This window comes from Talpa occidentalis, unplaced genomic scaffold (genome assembly GCF_014898055.3).
Source record: "Talpa occidentalis isolate TD23 unplaced genomic scaffold, MPIMG_talOcc4v2.1 talOcc4.14, whole genome shotgun sequence".
NCBI lineage: Eukaryota > Metazoa > Chordata > Mammalia > Eulipotyphla > Talpidae > Talpa > Talpa occidentalis.
In genome coordinates this window covers 24,919,183-24,940,747 of record NW_023601433.1, presented here as the reverse complement: position 1 = coordinate 24,940,747, position 21,565 = coordinate 24,919,183, and the positions used below count along the sequence as shown (strand labels likewise).

At 39.5% G+C, this 21,565-nt stretch overlaps 2 protein-coding genes across 3 annotated transcripts in view; both read right to left on the bottom strand.

Moving 5' to 3' along the window:
- Positions 1–7,016, bottom strand: part of LOC119243990 (uncharacterized) — a 61,217-nt gene extending 54,201 nt beyond the window's left edge. Inside the window, exons 1-4 of the mRNA XM_054694645.1 lie at positions 6,972–7,016; positions 4,111–4,250; positions 2,083–2,226; positions 42–185 (exon numbers count right to left, since the gene is read on the bottom strand). Coding sequence (XP_054550620.1) covers positions 42–185; positions 2,083–2,226; positions 4,111–4,250; positions 6,972–7,016 — 473 coding nt within the window. The remainder of the gene's footprint in view (positions 1–41; positions 186–2,082; positions 2,227–4,110; positions 4,251–6,971) is intronic.
- A 2,332-nt stretch (positions 7,017–9,348) lies between these two features.
- The window catches only part of LOC129145744 (putative ankyrin repeat domain-containing protein 19), a 40,031-nt gene continuing 27,814 nt past the window's right edge, over positions 9,349–21,565 (bottom strand). The window contains exons 8-10 of one of the 2 annotated variants that reach the window (XR_008551740.1): positions 21,101–21,134; positions 9,691–18,087; positions 9,354–9,391 (exon numbers count right to left, since the gene is read on the bottom strand). Coding sequence is in view for 1 of the 2 variants with exons in the window: in XM_054694868.1 (XP_054550843.1) it covers positions 18,009–18,087; positions 21,101–21,134 (113 nt within the window). In the remaining variant the exon portion in view is untranslated. Of the gene's footprint in view, positions 18,088–21,100; positions 21,135–21,565 lie in introns of both variants that reach the window. The other variant, XM_054694868.1, reaches the window with a different exon arrangement.

Sequence of the window (21,565 nt, the reverse complement as noted above, 5' to 3'; positions counted from 1 at the left end):
CAGCTCAGTGTCCTTGAACCTTAACGAAGAGTTGTTTTTACCTTGTGCCATTTTTATCTGGTTCATGTCTCCCGCCGACTACATTCACTGGAATCACAATAGGCTTCGTATTGGTTACAAACACAGATTCTGGTAAAGACACTGAATCACGTTGGATTGTCTTCTTCCCTGTGTCTGTGAGCCTACTTTGAAAGATGAAACCTTGTAAACCTTGTGTTTTCTAAGATAAAGTGTAATGAAACAACTTTTACAACATCCCAACATTATCCACCTGCATTCACTGATATATTCTTAAAACAAACTGTGATGAAGAAATAACCATAAGCAGGGAGAACGCTCCTTGCTTCAAAGCCACATGTACAATTATGACACAATGTGATAGTAAAGACTACATTTTTGACATGCTAGGAGGTTTCACACAGGTTGTATAAGAAATACAGCAAGTCACCAAAGGCACTGGTGGAGAAACCACACTACATAGACAATGGATCATAAACAGTATGATTGGCACTTGCATCTCTGTGTTTCCTAAGCACACATCTCTGTGTTTCCTCTGTGTCTGAAAGGGGAAGAACAATAACTGAGAGTTCAGTGCACAGAGAAAGTTTAAAAGATATTCAATGCCACACTGAAAATCTGAGTTCACTGTTGAAATCTACAGCTGCTTAGACAAGAGACTAATTATTCAATGGGTACTGTTCTTTGGCCTTAGTATTTTTTAATGTAAAAATGAGCACCTAATTGAACTTGTACTGGGAATATATATTAGAAGGTCTCTGATAAATTCTAATGGGTGAAAAAGATTTACTTTAAATTATTCACTACATGTATCTAGCAGTGACATCGGGGTCATATGCACGTAAGATGTACGTCATCATTTCCCCTGCCACGAACCTAAAAAATGGCATCACCCATAGACAAAAGCAAAAGTTGTCTTTCTGATCAGTGATCCAGTACCATATACTCGGAGAGAGGAACCAGAGAGGTGCAGTGAACACATGTCAGGAATTAAGGTAAGGCCAGCAGCGTAAATGCAACTTTGGACATCTATCATATTCAAGGAGGTAGAAGTCATGGGGTCAAAGATCCTTGGAAACCTCAATTTGTCTGTAGGTAATGGGCTTTGAGAAGAAATAGGAAAAACGGACTGAGGTCAAAAAGCGAGAAATGGGAGGGAAAAACCTGGTAAGTGAGCTCTCCCACTGAAGTTAACAGAGCCCAACTCAAATGAAAATATTATGTTGTGGGAGAATGATTGCCATCGAGACAGACATTGCACATCGGTCTAAAGGGATATGTGAAGTTATCACAGAGTGAAAAATCCTTGTACCCTTTAGAAAGCAAGTTTGGACCATGCATGAGTGGGACCCTGACTGTTGAAAGTTCAAGAGTGAAAATAGGAGAGAATGGGAATAGACAGTGCTGTAAGCCTTCAAGAGCTCATGGGATGCAATGGCGAGACATGGTTCTTCTTGTTTGAATAGTTGCAAATACATTATAATGATTATCTGGTATTTCTGTAATACTCTACTTCTTTTCTAACCACTTGCATGTGAAACAAAATGGTAACAACTTGCAGTTATATTGAAAAAAAAAATACAACCAAACCCTATGATCATATATTGAGTGTGTTTCCTTTTATTGACTTGAATCTATTTATTGAATTTATAAATCGATGATGGATAGATATTAAAGTATTTATTGCAATAGGTCTCCTTCACAGTCACTAAGCTACAGAAGTAGAAATCTGAAAAAAAAAAAAATGCAGAATAAACGACCTAAGCACATGGGGTTGGGAGGAGAATGAAATAGGGATGGGGCCTAACGTCCATCGTACAGCATATGAGGCATTAGCGGTGGGTGTCAAGCACAGCATTCACCCGATGAGGTGTGAACATATACCCTAAAGCACTCACATGCTTGGAAAACTACACTGCCTCGATGAAGTGACAAAAATACAATGATCTTCATCATTCAACTTTCAGCAGTGTTTCCCTATAATAGAGACTTTTTTTTTGCTTGGACTGACAAAAGCAATAACAGCTCATTGTCCTTGAACCTTAAAGGAAGTGTTGTTTTTACCTTGTGCCATTCTTAACTGGTTCATATCTCCAGCCGACTGCATTCACTGGAATCACAACAGGCTTCGTACTGGCTACAAACGTAGATTCTGATAAAGACGCTGAATCACGTTGGGTTTTCTTCTTCCCTGCGTCCGTAAGCCTACTTTGAAAGAAGAAACCATGTAAACCTCGTGTTTACTAAGATAAAGTGTAATGAAAAAACTTTTACAACATCCCAACATTATCCACCTGCATTCAGTTATATTCTTAAAACCGTGATGAAGAAATAACCATAAGCAAGGAGAATACTCCTTGCTTCAAAGCCACATGTACAATTATGACACAATGTGATAGTAAAGAGTACATTTTTGACATGCTGGGAGGCTTCACACAGGTGGAATAAGAAATACAGCAGGTCACCAAAGGTACTGGGGGAGAAACCACTCTACATAGACGATGGATCGTAAACAGTTTGATAGGGCACATCACATGTCCGTGTTTCCTAAGCATACATCTCTGTGTTTCCTCTGTGTTTGAAAGGGAAAGAACAATAACTGAGAGTTCAGTGCACCCAGAAATTTTAAAACATATTCAATGCCACACGAAAATCTGAGTTCACTGTGGAAAACTACTGCTGCTTAGACAAGAGACTATTTAATCAATGTGTACTGTTCTTTGGCCTTTGTATTTTTTAATGTAAAAATGAGCACCTAATTGAACTTGTACTGGGAATATATATTAGAAGGTCTCTGATAAATTCTCAAGGGTGAAAAAGATTTACTTTTAAAACATTCACTACAGGTATCTTGTAGTGACATCAGGGTCATATGCACGTAAGATGTACCTCATCAGTTTCCCCTGCCACAAACCTCAAAAAGGCATCACCCATACACAAAAACAAAAGTGGTTTTTCTGATCTCAGGGAACCAATACCATTTACCCGGAGAGAGAACCCAGAGCAAGTGCAGTGAATCATGTCAGGAATTAAGATAAGGCCAGCAGCGTACATGCAATTTTGGGCAACTATCATATTCAAGGAGTAAAAGTCATGGGGCCAAAGATCCAGGGAAATGTCAATTTGTCTGTAGGTGCTTTGAGAAGAAATAGGAAAAACAGACTGAGGTCAAAAAATGAGAAATGGGAAGGAGAAACCTGGTAAGTGAGCTCTCCCACTGAAATTAACAGAGCCTAAACTCAAATGAAAATATTATGTGGTGGGAGAATGATTGCCATCGAGGCAGACATTGCCCATGGGTCTAAAGAGATATGAGTTGTTATCATAGAGTGAAAAATCCTTGTAGCCTTTAGAAATCAAGTTTGGACCATGCATGAGTGGGACCCTTGCTGTTGAAAGTTCAAGAGTGAAAACAGGAGAGAATCGGAATAGACAGTTCTGTAAGCCGTCAAGAGCACGTGGGATACAATGGCGAGACACGGTTCTTCTTGTTTGAATAGTTGCAAATACATTACAATGATTATCTGGTATTTCTGTAATAGTCTACTTCTTTTCTAACCACTTGCATGTGAAACAAAATGGTTAACAACTTGAAGTTGTATTGGAAAAATAAAAAGCAACCAAAACGTATGATCAATATTGAGTGTTTTGTTTTATTGACTTGAATATATTTACTGATTTATGAATCGATGATGGATAGATATTAAAGTATTTATTGCACTAGGTCTCCTTCACAGTCACTAAGCTAAGGAACTAGAAATCTGAAAAAAAAAATGCAGAATAAACGACTGAAGCACAAGGGTTTGGGAGGAGAATGAAATAGGGATGGGGCCTAACGTCCGTCATATAGCATTATGAGGCATTAGTGGTGGGTGTCATGCACAACATTCACCCGATGAGGAGTGAGCATATCCCCGAAAGCACACACAGGCTTGGAAAACTACACTGCCTTGAGAAGTGACAAAACCACAATGAACTACATCATTCAACTTTCAGCAGTGTTTGCCTATAATAGAGACTTTTTTTTTGCTTGGACTGACAAAAGCAATCACAGCTCATTGTCCTTGAACCTTAACGAAGAGTTGTTTTTACCTTGTGCCATTTTTATCTGGTTCATGTCTCCCGCCGACTACATTCACTGGAATCACAACAGGCTTCGTACTGGCTACAAACGCAGATTCTGGTAAAGACGCTGAATCACGTTGGGTGTCTTCTTCCCTGTGTCCGTAAGCCTACTTTGAAAGAAGAAACCATGTAAACCTCATGTTTTCTAAGATAAAGTGTAATGAAACAACATTTACAACATCCCAACATTATCCACCTGCATTCACTGATATATTCTTAAAACTGTGATGAAGAAATAACCATTAGCAAGGAGAATACTCCTTGCTTCAAAGCCACATGTACAATTATGACACATTGTGATAGTAAAGAGTACATTTTTGACATGCTGGGAGGCTTCACACAGGTGGTATAAGAAATACAGCAGATCACCAAAGGCACTGGTGGAGAAACCACTCTACATAGACAATCGATCGTAAACAGTATGATTGGCACTTCACATCTCTGTGTTTCCTAAGTACACATACCTGTGTTTCCTCTGTGTTTGAAAGGGAAAGAACAATAACTGAGAGTTCAGTGCACCCAGAAATTTTAAAACATATTCAATGCCACACTGAAAATCTGAGTTCACTGTGCAAAACTACTGCTGCTTAGACAAGAGACTAATTATTCAATGGGTACTGTTCTTTGGCCTTTGTATTGTTAATGTCAAAATGAGCACCTAATTGAACTTGTACTGGGAATATATATTAGAACGTCTCTGATAAATTCTCATGGGTAAAAAAGATTTACTTTTAAAACCTTCACTACAGGTATCTTGCAGTGACATCAGGGTCATATGCACGTAAGATGTACCTCATCATTTCCCCTGCCACGAACCTCAAAATGGCATCACCCATAGACAAAAACAAAAGTTGTCTTTCTGATCTCAGTGATCCAGTACCATATACTCGGAGAGAGGACCCAGAGCAGGTGCAGTGAACACATGTGAGTAATTAAGGTACGGCCGGCAGCGCACATGCAACTATGGGCATCTATCATATTCAAGGAAGTAAAATTTATGGGGCCAAAGATCCTGGGAAACCTCAATTTGTCCGTAGGTAATGGGCTTTGAGAAGAAATAGGAAAAACAGACTGAGGTCAAAAAATGAGAAATGGGATGGAGAAACCTGGTAAGTGAGCTCTCCCACTGAAATTAACAGAGCCTAAAGTCAAATGAAAATATTATGTGGTGGGAGAATGACTGCCATCGAGGCAGACATTGCCCATGGGTTTAAAGAGATATGTGTTGTTATCATAGAGTGAAAAATCCTTGTAGCCTTTAGAAAGCAAGTTTGGACCATGCATGAGTGGGACCCTTACTGTTGAAAGTTCAAGAGTGAAAACAGGAGAGAATGGGAGTAGACAGTTCTGTAAGCCTTCAGAGCTCATGGGACACAATTTCGAGACATGGTTCTTCTTGTTTGAATAGTTGCAAAAACATTACAATGATTATTAGATATTTCTGTAATGGTCTACTTCTTTTCTAACCACTTGCATGTGAAACAAAATGGTTAACAACTTGCAGTTATATTGAAAAAAGAAAAAACAACCAAACCCTATGATCATATATTGAGTGTGTTTCCTTTTATTGACTTGAATCTATTTACTGAATTTATGAATCGATGATGGATAGATATGAAAGTATTTATTGCACTAGGTCTCCTTCACAGTCACTAAGCTAAGGAACTAGAAATCTGAAAAAAAATATGCAGAATAAACGACTGAAGCAAAAGGGTTTGGGAGGAGAATGAAATAGGGATGGGGCCTAACGTCCATTGTACTGCATTATGAGGCATTAGTGGTGGGTGTCAAGCACAGCATTCACCCGATGAATTGTGAACATATCCCCTAAAGCACACACAGGCTTGGAAAACTACACTGCCTCGAAGAAGTGACAAAAACACAATGATCTACATCATTCAACTTTTAGCAGTGTTTCCCTATAAAGAGACTTTTTTTTTGCTTGGACTGACAAAAGCAATCATAGCTCATTGTCCTTGAACCTTAAAGGTAGTGTTGTTTTTACCTTGTGCCTTTCTTATCTGGATCATGTCTCCCGCCAACTACATTCACTGGAATCAAAACAGGCTTCGTACTGGCTACAAACACAGATTCTGGTAATGACGCTGAATCACGTTGGGTTGTCTTCTTCCCTGTGTCTGTAAGCCTACTTTGAAAGAAGAAACCATGTAAACCTCGTGTTTTCTAAGTTAAAGTGTAAGGAAACAACTTTACAACATCCCAACATTATCCACCTGCATTCACTGATATATTCTTAAAACCGTGATGAAGAAATAACCGTAAGCAAGGAGAATACTCCCTGCTTCAAAGCCACATGTACAATTATGACACAATGTGATAGTAAAGAGTACATTTTTGACATGCTGGGAGGCTTTACACAGGTGGAATAAGAAATACAGCAGGTCACCAAAGGTACCAGTGGAGAAACCACTTTACATAGACGATGGATCGTAAACAGTATGATAGGGCACATCACATCTCTTTTTTAAGCACACATCTCTGTGTTTCTTCTGTGTTTGAAAGGGAAAGAACAATAACTGAGAGTTCAGTGCACACAGAAATTTTAAAACATATTCAATGCCACACTGAAAATCTGAGTTCACTGTGCAAAACTACTGCTGCTTAGACAAGAGGCTAATTATTCAATGTGTACTGTTCTTTGGCCTTCGTATTTTTTAATGTCAAAATGAGCACCTAATTGAACTTGTACTGGGAATATATATTAGAAGGTCTCTGATAAATTCTCATGGGTGAAAAAGATTTACTTTTAAAACATTCACTACAGGTATCTTGCAGTGACATCAGGGTCATATTCACGTAAGATGTACCTCATCAGTTTCACCTGCCACGAACCTCAAAATGGCATCACCCATAGACAAAAACAAAAGTTGTCTTTCTGATCTCAGTAATCCAGTACGATATACCCGGAGAGAGGACCCAGAGCAGGTGCACTGAACACATGTCAGAAATTAAGGTAAGGCTGGTAGCGTAAATGCAACTTTGGGCATCTATCATTTTCAAGGAAGTAAAAGTCATAGGGCCAATGTTCCTGGGAAACCTCAATGTAATGACGTCACTGTAATGTCCAAAGAAGTCTCCGCTACTCAAAACAACAATTTGTCATCTGTCATGTATAAAAATAATTGCAATTATGTCCTGATTGACCCAGAAACGCACATCATTTGAGGAGCCCAGCTGCAAGTGCAGGATGTATAGGTCGGGAATTAAGATACCTGTAGTGTAACTATAACTTTGGACATCTTTAGCATATTCATGGAAGTAAAAGTTATGGATAGAAGACCTGGGATACTTCAACTTGTGCGAAGGCAATGGGGTTGAAAAGATGTAGGAAAAACTAATTGAAGTCAAAGTATAAGAAATGGGATTAGGATACCAGGCCAGTGAGTTCTCCCCTGAAATTTCCATAGCATAGAGTCCAATGAAGAAAATGTGTTGAAGGAGAGTGATTTCCATTGAGGCAGACATAGCCCATGGGTCTAAAAAGCTATGTGTCAATATCACAAATTGAAAAATCTGTGGTAACCATTAGAAAGCAAATTTTGAGCAGGAATGTGTGGGACCATTACTGCTGTAAGTTCAAGAATGAAAACAAGAGAAACTGGGGATAGGTAGTTTTGTTGGCCTTAAGAGCTCATGGCATACCATGGTGGGTTACAATTCTTTTTTTGACTAGTTTGCAATACACAATCATGATTATTTAGTATTTCAGTAATAACCTACTTCTTTTCTAATTAGCTCCATGTGACACATTTATCAGAAAAGTAAAGGAAAATTCAAAAATAAAATGTCTCCTGATTGTGTTTCTATATTGAATTTAACCTATTTTTTGAGTTTATGAATGGATGCAGAAAGATATTAAAGTGTGTATGCAATGAATCTCCTCCTCACACTCACTAAACAAAGGTACTAGAAAACAAAACAAAAGAAGCCAAGACTATCGGACTACAACTGAGTGCACTGGAAAAGGATCACAAAGCATTGCAGGGTTAGAACTAAACAGACAGGGAACCAAACCTACAGGAAAGCAATATGGATACACTGGTGGTTGCTGTCGGCAGGAATATTCATCTGATGAAGTAGCCACACCTATGTGGCTTGGTGTAGGTCTCATTATATTTAAATAACCAAGTATTCTTTTAGCTTTGTGGACCTGTATAATTTATTCCTCTCTCAGGTTTGGGAAGTTTTTCTCCTACTATTTCTTTGAAATAAGTTCTCTGCTCTGTCCCCCCTCTTCTGGAGTACCTGATATCCTTATGAGCCTTTTCTAATGGAATCAGGTAGTTATTCAAATGTCTCTTCATTTACTTTTGTTTTTCTTTCTCTTTCTTCTCCCACCTGGGTCCTTTGAGACCACTGATTCATTCCCCACTTGGTGTAATCTATTTTCATAGCTGTCTCCAGAAACTGTTATCTCCTCTATTGGTCTTTTTACAATCCTACAATTCTGTTATTTTCTTATTTAAATCACTATTTTTATTTCTCATGACATTTGTTCTATCACTCTAATTAGCTTTTCTAAGTTCCTGTGTTCACTTTGACTTGCCTTTCCATGTTTTCTTCCACTTCTTTATGACAATTTTTAAGTCTGTATTTGATAAGAGATTAAGTTTTCCTTGTATTTGTGGTTGAACATCGGATATTTCTCTCCTTATGAATACACAGTCCCTTGATAGCTCAATGTGTCTTGTGTTGTATTTCTTTGCCTTCTAATTTTGCTGCTTTAGATTTCCCGATTTGTTAAAGTACTTACAGCACTTACTTCAAGATAGAAAATATGCTTGAAATTCTGAAAGACGTCATTGAGTTCCCCTTCAGAATGAACTTACCAAATTCCTCTATCAAAGTGTCTAAGAATACCCCTCACATTTATCAACACTTGTTATTATTGTTTTAATGAAGTACTTATCATTATGATTTTAAACATGTTATCTCATTATTAATTTGCATTTTTATGACTACTCAGCAAATTTAGATATCTCTAGCAAAAAAACTGAAGTTGTTAATCATTATACTCACTCAAATTTGAATAACATAAAAAATAACTAGTACCTATAGTAAAATATTATTACCTATAAGGATCTTCTTTGGTCATTGAAATAGAACAGTGCTGATTATCAGTTTTTCCACTCTTTGCTTGTTGAGTTAATCCACTGCTGACAATATCAGAATCAGATATGTCTTCTAATATCAAGTCACCACAGTCGTGCTTCTTTCCTTCATGAACCTTTAATCAAAGTTTGATATTAGGGATCATTGCTATTACTTTATTTATTTTAAGAACTTTTTGTTTTCACTACTTTTGTAATTTTACTCAGTTTCTTATGATTTTAATAAGTACTAATATTCCCCCCGCCCCAATGTTTTTCCTTCAAAACTTTCACAGGGTCTGGAACCCTTGCAGGCCTGAAAATGAAGGAGGAGGAAATCCTCACATTCCTTGCAGCAGGAACCCATTTACGCGCCACTAACCTTGACTTCCAAATGGAACAGTACATCTACAAGGGGAAATGTGATGGTACTTACATCACAAATTTGAAGATAACCTGCAAGTAGCTTCCATAGGTGGCTCGAGCTGTATTGTCATTGAAACTGGCTGATATCAGTGTCATATCTTCCAGGAACACTAGCCAGCAAGTTGTGCTGAGATTTGTTGCTGCCACCGGAACCACTCACGTTGCCCATTTCAGTCCTGGAATCTTCAATGACAGGATCTACGTAGCCTTCTAGGAGCCAGCACTATCATGGCTACTGGTCCCAGGACTGACTGCCAACCTAATCTCACAGAGACATCTTAACTTTAAACCTGCCTATCACTGTTCAGATAACACAGACTCTCCTCAGTGCTATGTGAATTTGTCATCATATGCAGCAAGGGAGTCTGAGGTGGTGGATGTTGGCCTATTCAGTTGGAAGAATATTCTTTTACCGTTTACAATACCATATTATTTCCATAGAAATACTGATGATTTATCACAAAAGGTGGAATCCAACATTTTATTAAGAAAGGAAACTCAATGGTGAAATTTACCATTAATGAATTAGTTACTAAAAATTTTACTAAAAGAGAAAACAATTGAATAAAATAGCAAAGTAGTTCCAAATACTCTTCTTTAAGGTCTTTAACCAAAAACTTGAGTTATGTTAACTCAAAAAAAAAAGCATGTAAGCTTTCATAAGAGAAGAATATTTATTAATTCTCTAAAATGTGCTAAGCCTTCACAAATATCTTCAACACAGAAAAGAAGGGATTATGATGATGCTTACCCCACTTCCTGCTTCCTTGTTAGAAATTCTGACATGTTTAAATAAAATGAACAGATATGACTTACTGTTTTCTCTCATCAGAATGTCCTTCTTCTACATCTTCACATGACTGACTCCTTCTCATCCTTCCCTTGGCAGCTTTTGGCTCACTCAGAGAGATCACTTTTGACCATCAAAATACTACTGCTACTCCCATTCCCACCCTGACTATGAACTCCCCCAATCTATTCTAACCTAAAATTCTCATGTTTCTTTATATGAAATACTTAGACTTACAATGAATCAGCTGCTAATTTTTCTGCTCCTGCAACTTCTACCGATCAACTTGTACATGCAGTATCTAAATGCCATGCACATCGTTGGTATTCAATGATAGAAACTTTAATAGTCAAAACCTTAAAAATATTATGAAGAAGGTTTCAAATACCAAACCACAATATACGACTTATCACTATACAAAGGATATCACTAATAATAGCCCTCTTAACATAGCCCTAATAAGAAATCCAAATGCCAATTTTAACACTCCCATTCTTTTCTGATACCACTACCATTTGATTGTCCTTCACAGTTTCAAAAAGTTCTTCAATATTTAGAAAGCACTAAATATCATCCTGATGGCATTGTCGTATTTCTATAACAATCTTTATAGTTTACCAATTATTTTTATTTGTTACTACATCTGTTCATTACATATACCTGAGAAGAAAGTATGAGTATCATTTTTATAAACAAGGTCATGGGCATACAAAGAGGTTCAATAATTTTGTTCAAGATTCCGTGGCTAGTAAGTGACACAGCCAAGATACTAACATGTCTTTTGATTTCAAATATGGTGTTTGTAACATTGTGCAAGACCTACGCTCACTAGTCTTTTTGTTACTCTCATGTATATCACAGAATAATGACTGGCCTTAGGGAGACCCGAAATAATTCTTTAGTTTTTAGATAAAATTAACTTCATAACACAACATGATTTTGTATGACTTCTAAGCCTTAGTTTTTGGCACTATACCAAACTAGTTCCATTAAGTGCATTTTGCCAATTAGCAGACTTATATGATGTAATAGTGGTGGTAGTACACTTAGCACATAATTTTTTTATTAAGTGCACATAAGAAAGTGAAAATCAAAATCAACAAAAAACTATGAACCAGAGACACTTTTAGGGGGGCGGGGGTGGGAGGGGAGGGATTGGGGTCAGAATGGGGGGGCTGCAATTGTATGGGGAATATAAAAATAAAATTTATTATTCAAAAAAAATAAATAAAATAAAAATAAAAACTCTAACGGAATAATTTTATGGCAAACAGAAGTGGGAAAGTAAAGTCAAAGAATGTTCTTTATATTTTGAATAACATTCCAATGCTTATATTTTAAAATGATACCATCCCTGGGTGGAATGAGGTCCCAGTGACAGACCCTCTACAACCAATGGCCACACCCACCCTCCCAGCAATCAGAACAAAGCCAAAGGGCTTTGGGGAAGGCTCTAGGATCACTCCAGATCCAACAATACTCCAGTAACTATACCCAACATCTAATGAATACCCAAAGCAGTGGAAAAGACACACAACAAAACCCAAAACTACAGCAGAGAAAATCCACAACCAAAAATGGGCAGGAATAAAAATATGAAATGCCAGGCAAGCCATCAGGGAAATAACACACCACTAGAGAAACAAAACTCCAGAACCAAACTACAAACACATAGAAGAGCTCTTTGACCAATCAGATGCAGAATTCAAGTATACCATGGTTAAGAAAATGTCAAAATGGGAATAAACAAATCTCAGAAAGGGAAATGAACACTATGAGAAACCCAATCAGCAACAATGATTGAAAGTGTGACTTTAAACAGGAAATTAACAGAAATACAGGAGGAAACAAAAAATTCAGGAGAAAGCCATGAAATTAGAATAAATCAAGTGGAAGAGCAAATCAGTGATCTCAAGAATCAAAAAGAGGTAAGAAGCAAGATAGAAAAGGGGAAGGACTGAAGAAATCCTTTGAGAATTATCTGACAGCATGAATCACAGGAATCAAAGATGGAGAAGAAAGAGAATGGCACTGAGAATTGATTAAGGGAAATAGCGCCTGAGAAATTCCCAACCTTGAAAAAGGAAATGAACATAGAAATACAGGAAGCAAAGGGAACACCAAGCTACTGTTAGGGGGAAATTATGTCCTGAACAAGCTCCACATGGGTTTTGTGGACTCCACCCCCACTCCAGACCAAAGCCATTGAGACCCTGGGAACTACAAATCCCATCATCACCCAAAGGAGAGTTGCTGGGAACTGAGGGTGGAGCTAAGAAGCCAGGCTTGGTATAAAACCAGACAGGTGGGCCTTGGTGTTCCCCATGGCCTCTCAGCTCTTGGCTTGACTCTTGGCTTTTTGCCATTGGGATTCCAGCTCAGTGGAACTAGTAGGATGCATTCATGAATTATCTCCATATTTGTCCCTGAGTTAATCATTTCTTCATTTCCCCTTCTTTTGTAAATAAACCCTTTATTAACCTTTTTGTTTTGTGCCTGCAGTTGAGTATTATTATAACTCCCTTTTAAGCTCACGGGTGAGGACCCACAGTCAAGCAACCCGTTTCATATTTGGGTTGCCCTGTAACACTACCTAGATAAAAGGAAAACTACTGCCAGTCACAGAATAGTGAAAACCCAAAAGTCTAAGATACAGAAAAAAATAATGAAGCTGATGGGGTGGAAGAAACAGATAACCTATAAAAGAACACTGATAAAACAAACATATCTCCCTGAAGAAACAATATGGGCAGGAAGATAATGAAGTGACATTCAAAATACTCATAAGGAAAAATAATGCTAGATAATACTCTATCCTACAAGGCTTTCCTTTTTATACAAGAGAGAGATTGGAAGTTTGCATCCATTAAACCTCTCCTCCAAGAAATATTAAAAGAAGCTTTAGGATCTAAAGCAGAGAGAGGGACAAATGCAATTTAGTGAGGAATTAAAAGAACCACATCTTGGAACAAAATGGCAGTGATGGACTTTCATATGCAAATAATTACTCTAAACATTCATGGACTGAATTCACCAATAAAAAGACACAGAGTACATAGTTGGGTTAGGAAACTGAATCCAATCTTCTGCTGCCTCCTAGAAACACATTTAAGTACCAAGGAGAAAGGTAGACTGAAAGTAAAGGAATGGAAAACTATCCTGTAAGTAAACGACACCCAAAGGAAGGCAGGAAAAGCCATACTTACATATCAAACAAAATAGACATCTAGCTTAAAAAAGTAAAAAGAGATGGGGAATGACTCTATACCATGATAAAGAGAACAATACAACAGGGAGACATAACACTCATCAATATGTACTCAACAAACAAAGGAGCACCAAAATACATCAGACAGCTACTATCAAATCTGAAAACAGACATTGGAGAAAATTCATATGTGTGGGTGCTGTGCCTGGATCTTTCTTCCTCAATGACGGCACAGTCATTATGTTGGAATATTCTGACCAGTTTGTACCTTGACCTGGAATGTTCTGATTAATCTATATTTAAACCGATCTAGTTGTACACTACATTACTGAATGATGGCCCCAAGGACTACGGGCCCCACTGTGAAGTAGGCCTGGGGATGCCTAGGTAGCCATTGATAGGATGTGTTGGTCTCTGTGCAGGGATGGCCTAGGAAATGTTTCAAGATAACATCAAGACATTCCAAAGGGATCTGAGAAGTAGTTTAAGCAGATTATGTATAGATTATGTATGCTATTATCTCTGGTAAACAGACTCCTCCTTCTCCTCCCACTCCACCTCCCTCTAGCCCCCATGCAATCATTTTTTTTAAAAAGATTTATCTATTGGGCCTCCCCAGTGGCGGTGGTGCAGTGGTTGAGCGCTGAGCTGCAAAGCTGCCCGCAGCCTCTGCAGCGCTGGTTCGATCCACGGCCACCGGTAAGGGTCCCACATGGCGTGCAGACCTCTCCTGCCATGACCGCTGCTCCCCTCAGCAGTGTACTTCGTCAGTCTGCCTGCTCTGGCTCTGGTGAATTCTCTCACCCTCCTGCGCTTCTGACTGTACCTAGTGCTTGTATAAATAAATTAATCTTAAAAAAACAAAAAAGATTTATCTATTTATGCATATAAGAACTGGGGTACAGGCCAGAGGTGTGGGGGCGAGGGGCTTCACCAAAAAAAGAGTGGGGTACAGAAAAAGCATACCGACTGAAACACACTGCTAAGGGGAGGTGCAGGCCAGTCAGGAGAGGTCTGCTGCACCATGTAGGTCACCTCCCCCGCTAGAGTTTGAACCCATGCTGCAGTGGCTGCAGACAGCCCCACAGTACTGTGACTGAAACTTCTGCACCACCAGGGAGCCCCTCCCCCAGGCATTCTTGAAATTGTATACTTCCTGTAATCTTTTTTCTCCTATATTGCATGATCAATGACAGAGTGATGGAGGAAGGAGATACAAGGCCAAGAACCTAACTCATACAAGGAGGTAAGGGTAGAAGGGATTAGCGTAATCCATTAACCCAGTTACAGAAACCAAGACTCTTAGTCATCAACGCCCAGATCAGGAGGTGCAACACCCAGAAATTATCAGACTGCCATAGAGGCACAAACCATCCACCCACAAAGATTAGGCCCTTCCTGAAGATTATAAAACCTAAGGCAGCTCCCAACAGGGCAACACTCTGTCTGCCCACCTGTGACTATGCAGGGTCTTCTTCTCACCAAACTTCTCCCTCTGCAGGGCAGCAGCCTTCCTGCCTGTCCATGACCTACACCATGCCAGGACTTCTCCTCACTGACCTCCCTCAGTGGAGGCGGCTCTCCTCAATGCCGCCCACCTGCAACCATGCAGGCCTCTATTAGCAAACCTGTCCCTTTTGGAACAGCTCTTTCTGCCCACTTGTGTCTATGCAAGTGTCTTTTACTGTCCTGTTCCTTTTCTAATAAACCTGCTATTTAAACATAACTACTGGGGACTCCCTGACAGTGCAGGCAGTTGAGCACAGTCCTGTGAAGCTGTCCACAGCCTCTGCAGTGTCGGTTCGATCCCCACAGGCGCGGAGCAACCCACAAGGTGCAGCACACCTCTCCTGTCTCACCTGCTGCTCCCCTCAGCAGTGTATTTCAGTAGATCTGCCTGTTCTGTTCCTTGCTCTGTCTCTGTTGAATCCACTCACCCTCCTGCACATCTGGTCTATACCCCGGTTCTTGTATAAATAAAATAAATCTTTAAAAAAATAAATATAACCATCACCTCTGTCTCGTGGAGAAACTCGCTGCATGTCACTGAAACAGGAGCTCTGGTGAAAACTTTCCCAGGGTGAACCCAAGGACCCTGCACTCCAAAAAACCACATCATTTTGGCTCCCAACATTTGGTTTTCCATGGCATCAGTAAGATTTCTCCAGTTTTCTCTATCTTCATGCTATTATAACCTCCTTTTTGAGAGGAGTTGGTGTTTGGCGACTGTTTGGCTGTCCTACAAAGACTGAGGGGCTCAGGCCAAGGCTACTCTTTGGCGGGTCCCAAAACATGGAGGCACGACCTTCCAGTTGCCCTAAGCCCGACGAGTGAACACCTCATGCCTCTCTCTTTGCCTCACTCCGTTGCTAATCAATCTCAGTCGAGCCGCTGTTCCCTCTCTACCTGGGGAACAGAGCTGGCTCCTGAGTTCTGTTTTCAAACTAGGTCTCACTCTTGCCGCAAAAAAAAAAAAAAAAAAAAAAATAGTGGACACGGGTCAGCCATGTAAAAGGCCACTAGGGCCGGCTGCTGCTTTCTAGAAGTCTCCCGTGAAAGGATAAGTTGGCGTGCACCCTGGGTTAGCTCTAGTCCTGCCAACCGCAAGAAGGGTGCAGCAATGCAGGAACTCCTAATAAGCATTCCACATGTCCCATCCCGCAGCTCTCCACCTCTTGGGATTGTAAAAACGAGACCTGGACCTGCTTTTCATGACCAATTTTCTAGTGCTCTTCCCTAACTCGAACCACATTCGTTCACTACTTCCTTTTCATCATAATCAACTGCAATGAGCCACAAGTAGCCAGGAACCCATCCGGCCTTGTTCTTGGTCAGGTAGTGCTCCCCCTCTGAAAGTTCCCCCTCTCTGAATTCTTGTCTTCTAAGTGCCTTCCTATGTCACTGGTAATTTGATAGTTTCCTCCCCTTGCTATGGGAAGAAGATTTCCTCTCCTTGGTTAATAAGTGGACCCAAGCCTTTAACTCGAGGTTCAACTCTGAAGGTTATTGTTATATCTGCCTTACCTTCAAGATTTGTGAGGGACTAACACAAATCCAGTCAGCTATCTTAGGTCTTTTTTTTTTTTTAAAGATTTATTTATTTATTCATCCAAGAACCAGGGTACAGGCCAGATGTGCGGGAGGGTGAGAGGACTCACCAGAGACAAAGTGGGAAACAGAACAGGCACACTGATGAAACACACTACTGAGGGGAGCAGTGGGCGCAACAGGAGAGGTCTGCCGCGCCATGTGGGACCCTCACTGGCCGGCCAGGATCGAACCAGCACTGCAGAGGCTGTGGGCAGTCCCACAGCTTGGCGCTCAACCGCCTGCACCACCAAGGGAGGCCCTATCTTAGATCTTACAGTGTCAGAGCTAGGCCTCTTGGTCTTGCATTGCAACTCATCATAAATGCTACAGGGGTTTCTTGTTAAATGGTAGTAAGATTAGCCATATGTGGGCTAAATGCAAGCTGTTCTTCTTAAATAGGAATTCTGAGGCAGCCTGCCTTCCACCCAGAGAAGAGGGAATGCCAAAGACAGATAATATGTCGAGGCCTGAGGATGCTCAGGTCTAGGGGAGTTCCTCCCCATTGTGGGGACGTCCACAAAAATAAGATTACTCCCCTGGGGCACACCTGTGGCTGCTGCCACTCTGGGGGTACGCCCATGGCTGCCCCCACTCTCCGGGGGTACGCTGATGGCTGCCCCCACTGCATCTGTCCATGACAGGTTCAGGCTCTTTCAGGCACACATCCATGATGGGGTCTGCTCCCTCCATTCCTGTGGACTCGCCTCCTACATTCTTATAAATTTCCTGCTCTCACTCAACCTCACTATTTCTGTCAGGTTTTTATAACAATCTCTCTCATTTTGACTCTTTTTTGATCCCTTTCATGATTCTAAGACTCTGGGATAACTCTAGATAATTGCACTTATCTGTAGAATTTAATAAAGAAGCAAAGTAAGAAGAGAACAAACCAAAATGAACCCTTAAAATATGACTATAGAAACAAGGCTACCAGAGGGGCAGAGAGGAAGTGAAGTGCAGATGAGGCCCAGTGAATATGGTGCAGGATTATAGGGGCTTTAGTGGTGGGTGTGGTATAATAACGTACATTTTTTGAGGTGTGAAACTATATCCATAGAATATATACAGTGTTATAAATCAAATTTACCCCAATAAACATTAAAACATGTATTAATAAAGTCAGCTTCTTTCAAGACAGAAAGAAAAAAGGAAACCAATGGGGCAATAATTCATGAATGAATGAATGCCACACTGAGATACTAAATGGAAACGAAATTCAGAGCAGAACATTTCACAAAGCTCACATTACCTTAGTTTCAAAATCTACGATTTCGGATAATGTAGAACACGAATCATCAAAGTTTAGTTTCATGGGACGCCTTTAGAGATAAAATATACAACAAAAATTTCATTTCTACATTGAAAAATCAAGTGAAACTTCGGCTACCTACATGCTAAATCAATTTTCTTTATATAATTCAAATTTGGAATCAATTTATTTTTTTCAAAAAAAAACTTTTGTATCTATTTCTACCTCTATTTCCCCCAGCCTGTAAAATGTCCAATAAAATTCCATTCTTGTGCCCATAACAAAAAAATCAGAGCTTCTGAGAAAAAAGTAGTTCTTACAAAAAGTACTGATGGTTACATTGAAAATCCAATTAATAGATGGCATAACTTTTATTATCTGAACTACAATAAACCTGATAACCTAAAGAAAGAAGAAAGGTATACTGTTTCTTCTTCATAACCTGTCCTTGGTTCAAAGACCAATCTATGTCAGTCAAAAATGGCAGTCTTATTCCTTCAGCATGCAGACCACTTATTAGGATTCATTCCTTCCCTTCACTCTAAAATTGTATAGGGAGGTCCCTAAAATGTTTGAAAACTAAATGTACTGAAGTCAAAGAATAATTACTAATCTCAGAGAAATTAAAACATTAAAAATTATAAATTATGATTATTTTTCCTATATAGGTCCTGCCTTTTTCAGGTCCCCATAAACTGGCAAGCCTTTAAAAATGTTCATAAGTACTCAGATACCCAAGGAGAGAGACTACTGCAAAGACAATGTCCTGAGTTCTGCCACTATTTCCCTTGCATACAATTTAAATATCTCCCTTACTACAGGGCTCCCATTCCCCCACATCTACCAGGCTCAGTGGCAGTCTCCAACCTCTAAATCTTCAACCTATGACGGCACAGATTCCAGAAACAAGGCTGGGCTGGGCTCAAATGACCAAGAGTAGGTCATTTCCCTGCTGCTGGAAAATAAGCGAAACAAAGCTTATGCACTCACTACCAACTCAGGCCTGTGATCAAGCAGTCAGATGAGGCCCTGTGACTGACCTGACAGTCATCCTAGCTCCATGCAACCCTGCCAGCACATGGACAGGGACATCGGTGAAATGGAAAGAGAGGCCGAGACTAAGAAACACCTGCCTTAGGTGAAAGATCTGTGTAGGTTAGTAATCTCAACTACCGTGGTAGGTGTAGGGGATCTAAGGCAGCTTCTGTCACTTGGGGTGGAGGAGGATATCACAATCCTATTTTCTATACAGAGACACTTCCTGGTGGCTCATATTGTTTTTATGTGTTTTAATATAAATGAAGTATGCTAGTTCCCTCAATTCAACAAAAAAGCAGCAAACTATTTAACTCTCCTTTAAACTTTCTATTTAATATGCCTCTACCTAATATTCCCAACATACTTGTTCCTGTAGTTTCTCTTTATATAACTTGCATAAACCCCAATATTTTGTAACTCTTTTCTAAAACCCTTATTCCTATCAACTCGGTGGTGGTATTGAAGTTTGGCCGCCTCTGCTAATTCATTCTTATCTTCTTCCATTGTGTTCACTAGATCCAATTCCCACCTCTCTTTTATTAAAAACTCACCTAGAGACAATCTCTTTTAAAAAGGAAAAATCTGGGCCTCCCCAGTGGCGCAGCGGTTGAGCGCTGGGTTGCAAAGCTGCCCGCAGCCTCTGCAGCGCCGGTTCGATCCCTGGCTGCTCCCCGGCCACCGGAGGAGGGTCCCACATGGTGCGCAGACCTCTCCTGCTGCCCGCTGTTCCCCTCAGCAGTGTACTTTGGTCTTTCTGCCTGCTCTGCTCCCCGCTATGGCTCTGGTGAATTCTCTCACCCTCCCGCACTTCTGACTGTACCCAGTGCTTGTATAAATAAAAATAAATAAATCTTTAAAAATAAATAAATAATCCTTAAAAATAAATAAATAAAAAGGAACAATCTGAGTTTAAATCTCATTTTTGCCATATGCCATACCCAAAGAAATCAGTTTAATCTCTTTGAATTTCAATTATTCATTTGAACAGCTATTTGGCTCAGAAGATAAACACAGGGCATTTGATTGACTGAATCTCTAAGATTCTTTAAAATTCTGAAATTCTACATGCTTTTTGTTTTGCTATAGGAAATTGGAGAATAACTCCCTGGTAGACGTAGAAAAAAATAGAACAAAACAATCATCAAGAACAGCAGAGAAGAAATTAAAAAAAAAAAAAATCAAGAAAAGCTTATGGAACTTATAGAAAAGTTATGGAAAAAGAATAAAAGGGTATACCAAAAATGAAAAGACTACAGAGTACTAGCCAAGGCTACTAGCCTAATGATTACACCAAACTATGAAGTCACAAAGTATAGAAATCCATGAGAAATATCCTCTAAATAGATGCTGAGGTTAACATAAGCTGTTCTATAAACCACAGATCATCTTCACCTAAAGAAGAACAATTTACCTCAAGGACCATAAAATATCTTTACACCTAAGAAGACCTACATGATTGAGTCTTGCTGATGTAAAACCTGCAGTCTATGACCATAGCTGAGATCTACCCTAAAACTTTTGATGGTAAGTGCAAAGTTTTAGTTACCACTGCCATTGTTAAATGTATTGGGGCAAATGCTTGGACTAAGCCAGCTTCTTAGGGAAACCTGAAAATAAAAATTAGCACATAACTAAATTGAACTTTCTGAGTTGGTTTGCGTTGGGACTATATATTCATGCCAGAGCTGCACAAGTACCTAGGGACAAGAGAATGGACAGGGAAGCCAGGCAGGCTAATGGTCAAGTCATGGAGCAAATACCTTCTTAACTATGGAATCGTGGATGAACTAAATTTGCCTTACAAACCATCTAGTTTGTAAGGCATTATTGTCACATGCGATGCTTCCTGAAGCACAGTTGCCTAATTGGTAAAAAGTGGGCTGGAACAGCAGTTACTTTGCAAAGCTATTGAAACAACTATATGAGATAACAAATGGGAAGCACATAACACAGTGTCTAGCCTGAAATAAAACACTCAACGAATACTGATTGCTTTTCTCTGCATTCCATCAATTGAGACATTTTTAAAATCTGTAAAATCCTACCTCTTAAGAGTGTCCTTGTGAGAATTCTTTTTTGCTAGTAAAGAAAAAAACACATTTTAATCAACAGCAGAAAATGTATAGAATATTAAGAGTATAAGACAGCTAACAAATATTCCTTAGGGACCAACTTGGAGACAATACTAGAAAAGAACTCTTGGGCTCCCCCCTCCTTTATATTTATGAACAGCAAGACATCTGATATCACTTATCAAAGTATATTTGATGACATTTAGTACCAACAGTGAATTGCTATTTACAGTGAGCATAATTCTAGTCAAACCTATAGGACTGACACAAAATGGTATCATTAGCAGAATCAGCATCATAAACTGACAATGTCAAACCTAAATAGCATGATTCTTCTGGATAGCCACCAATAGAAATACTTAGAGGAGAGTAAAATAATTTTGCTGTGACATAACACAACTTCTCCAGGTTTTCAGACAACACCACTTGGTTTACATT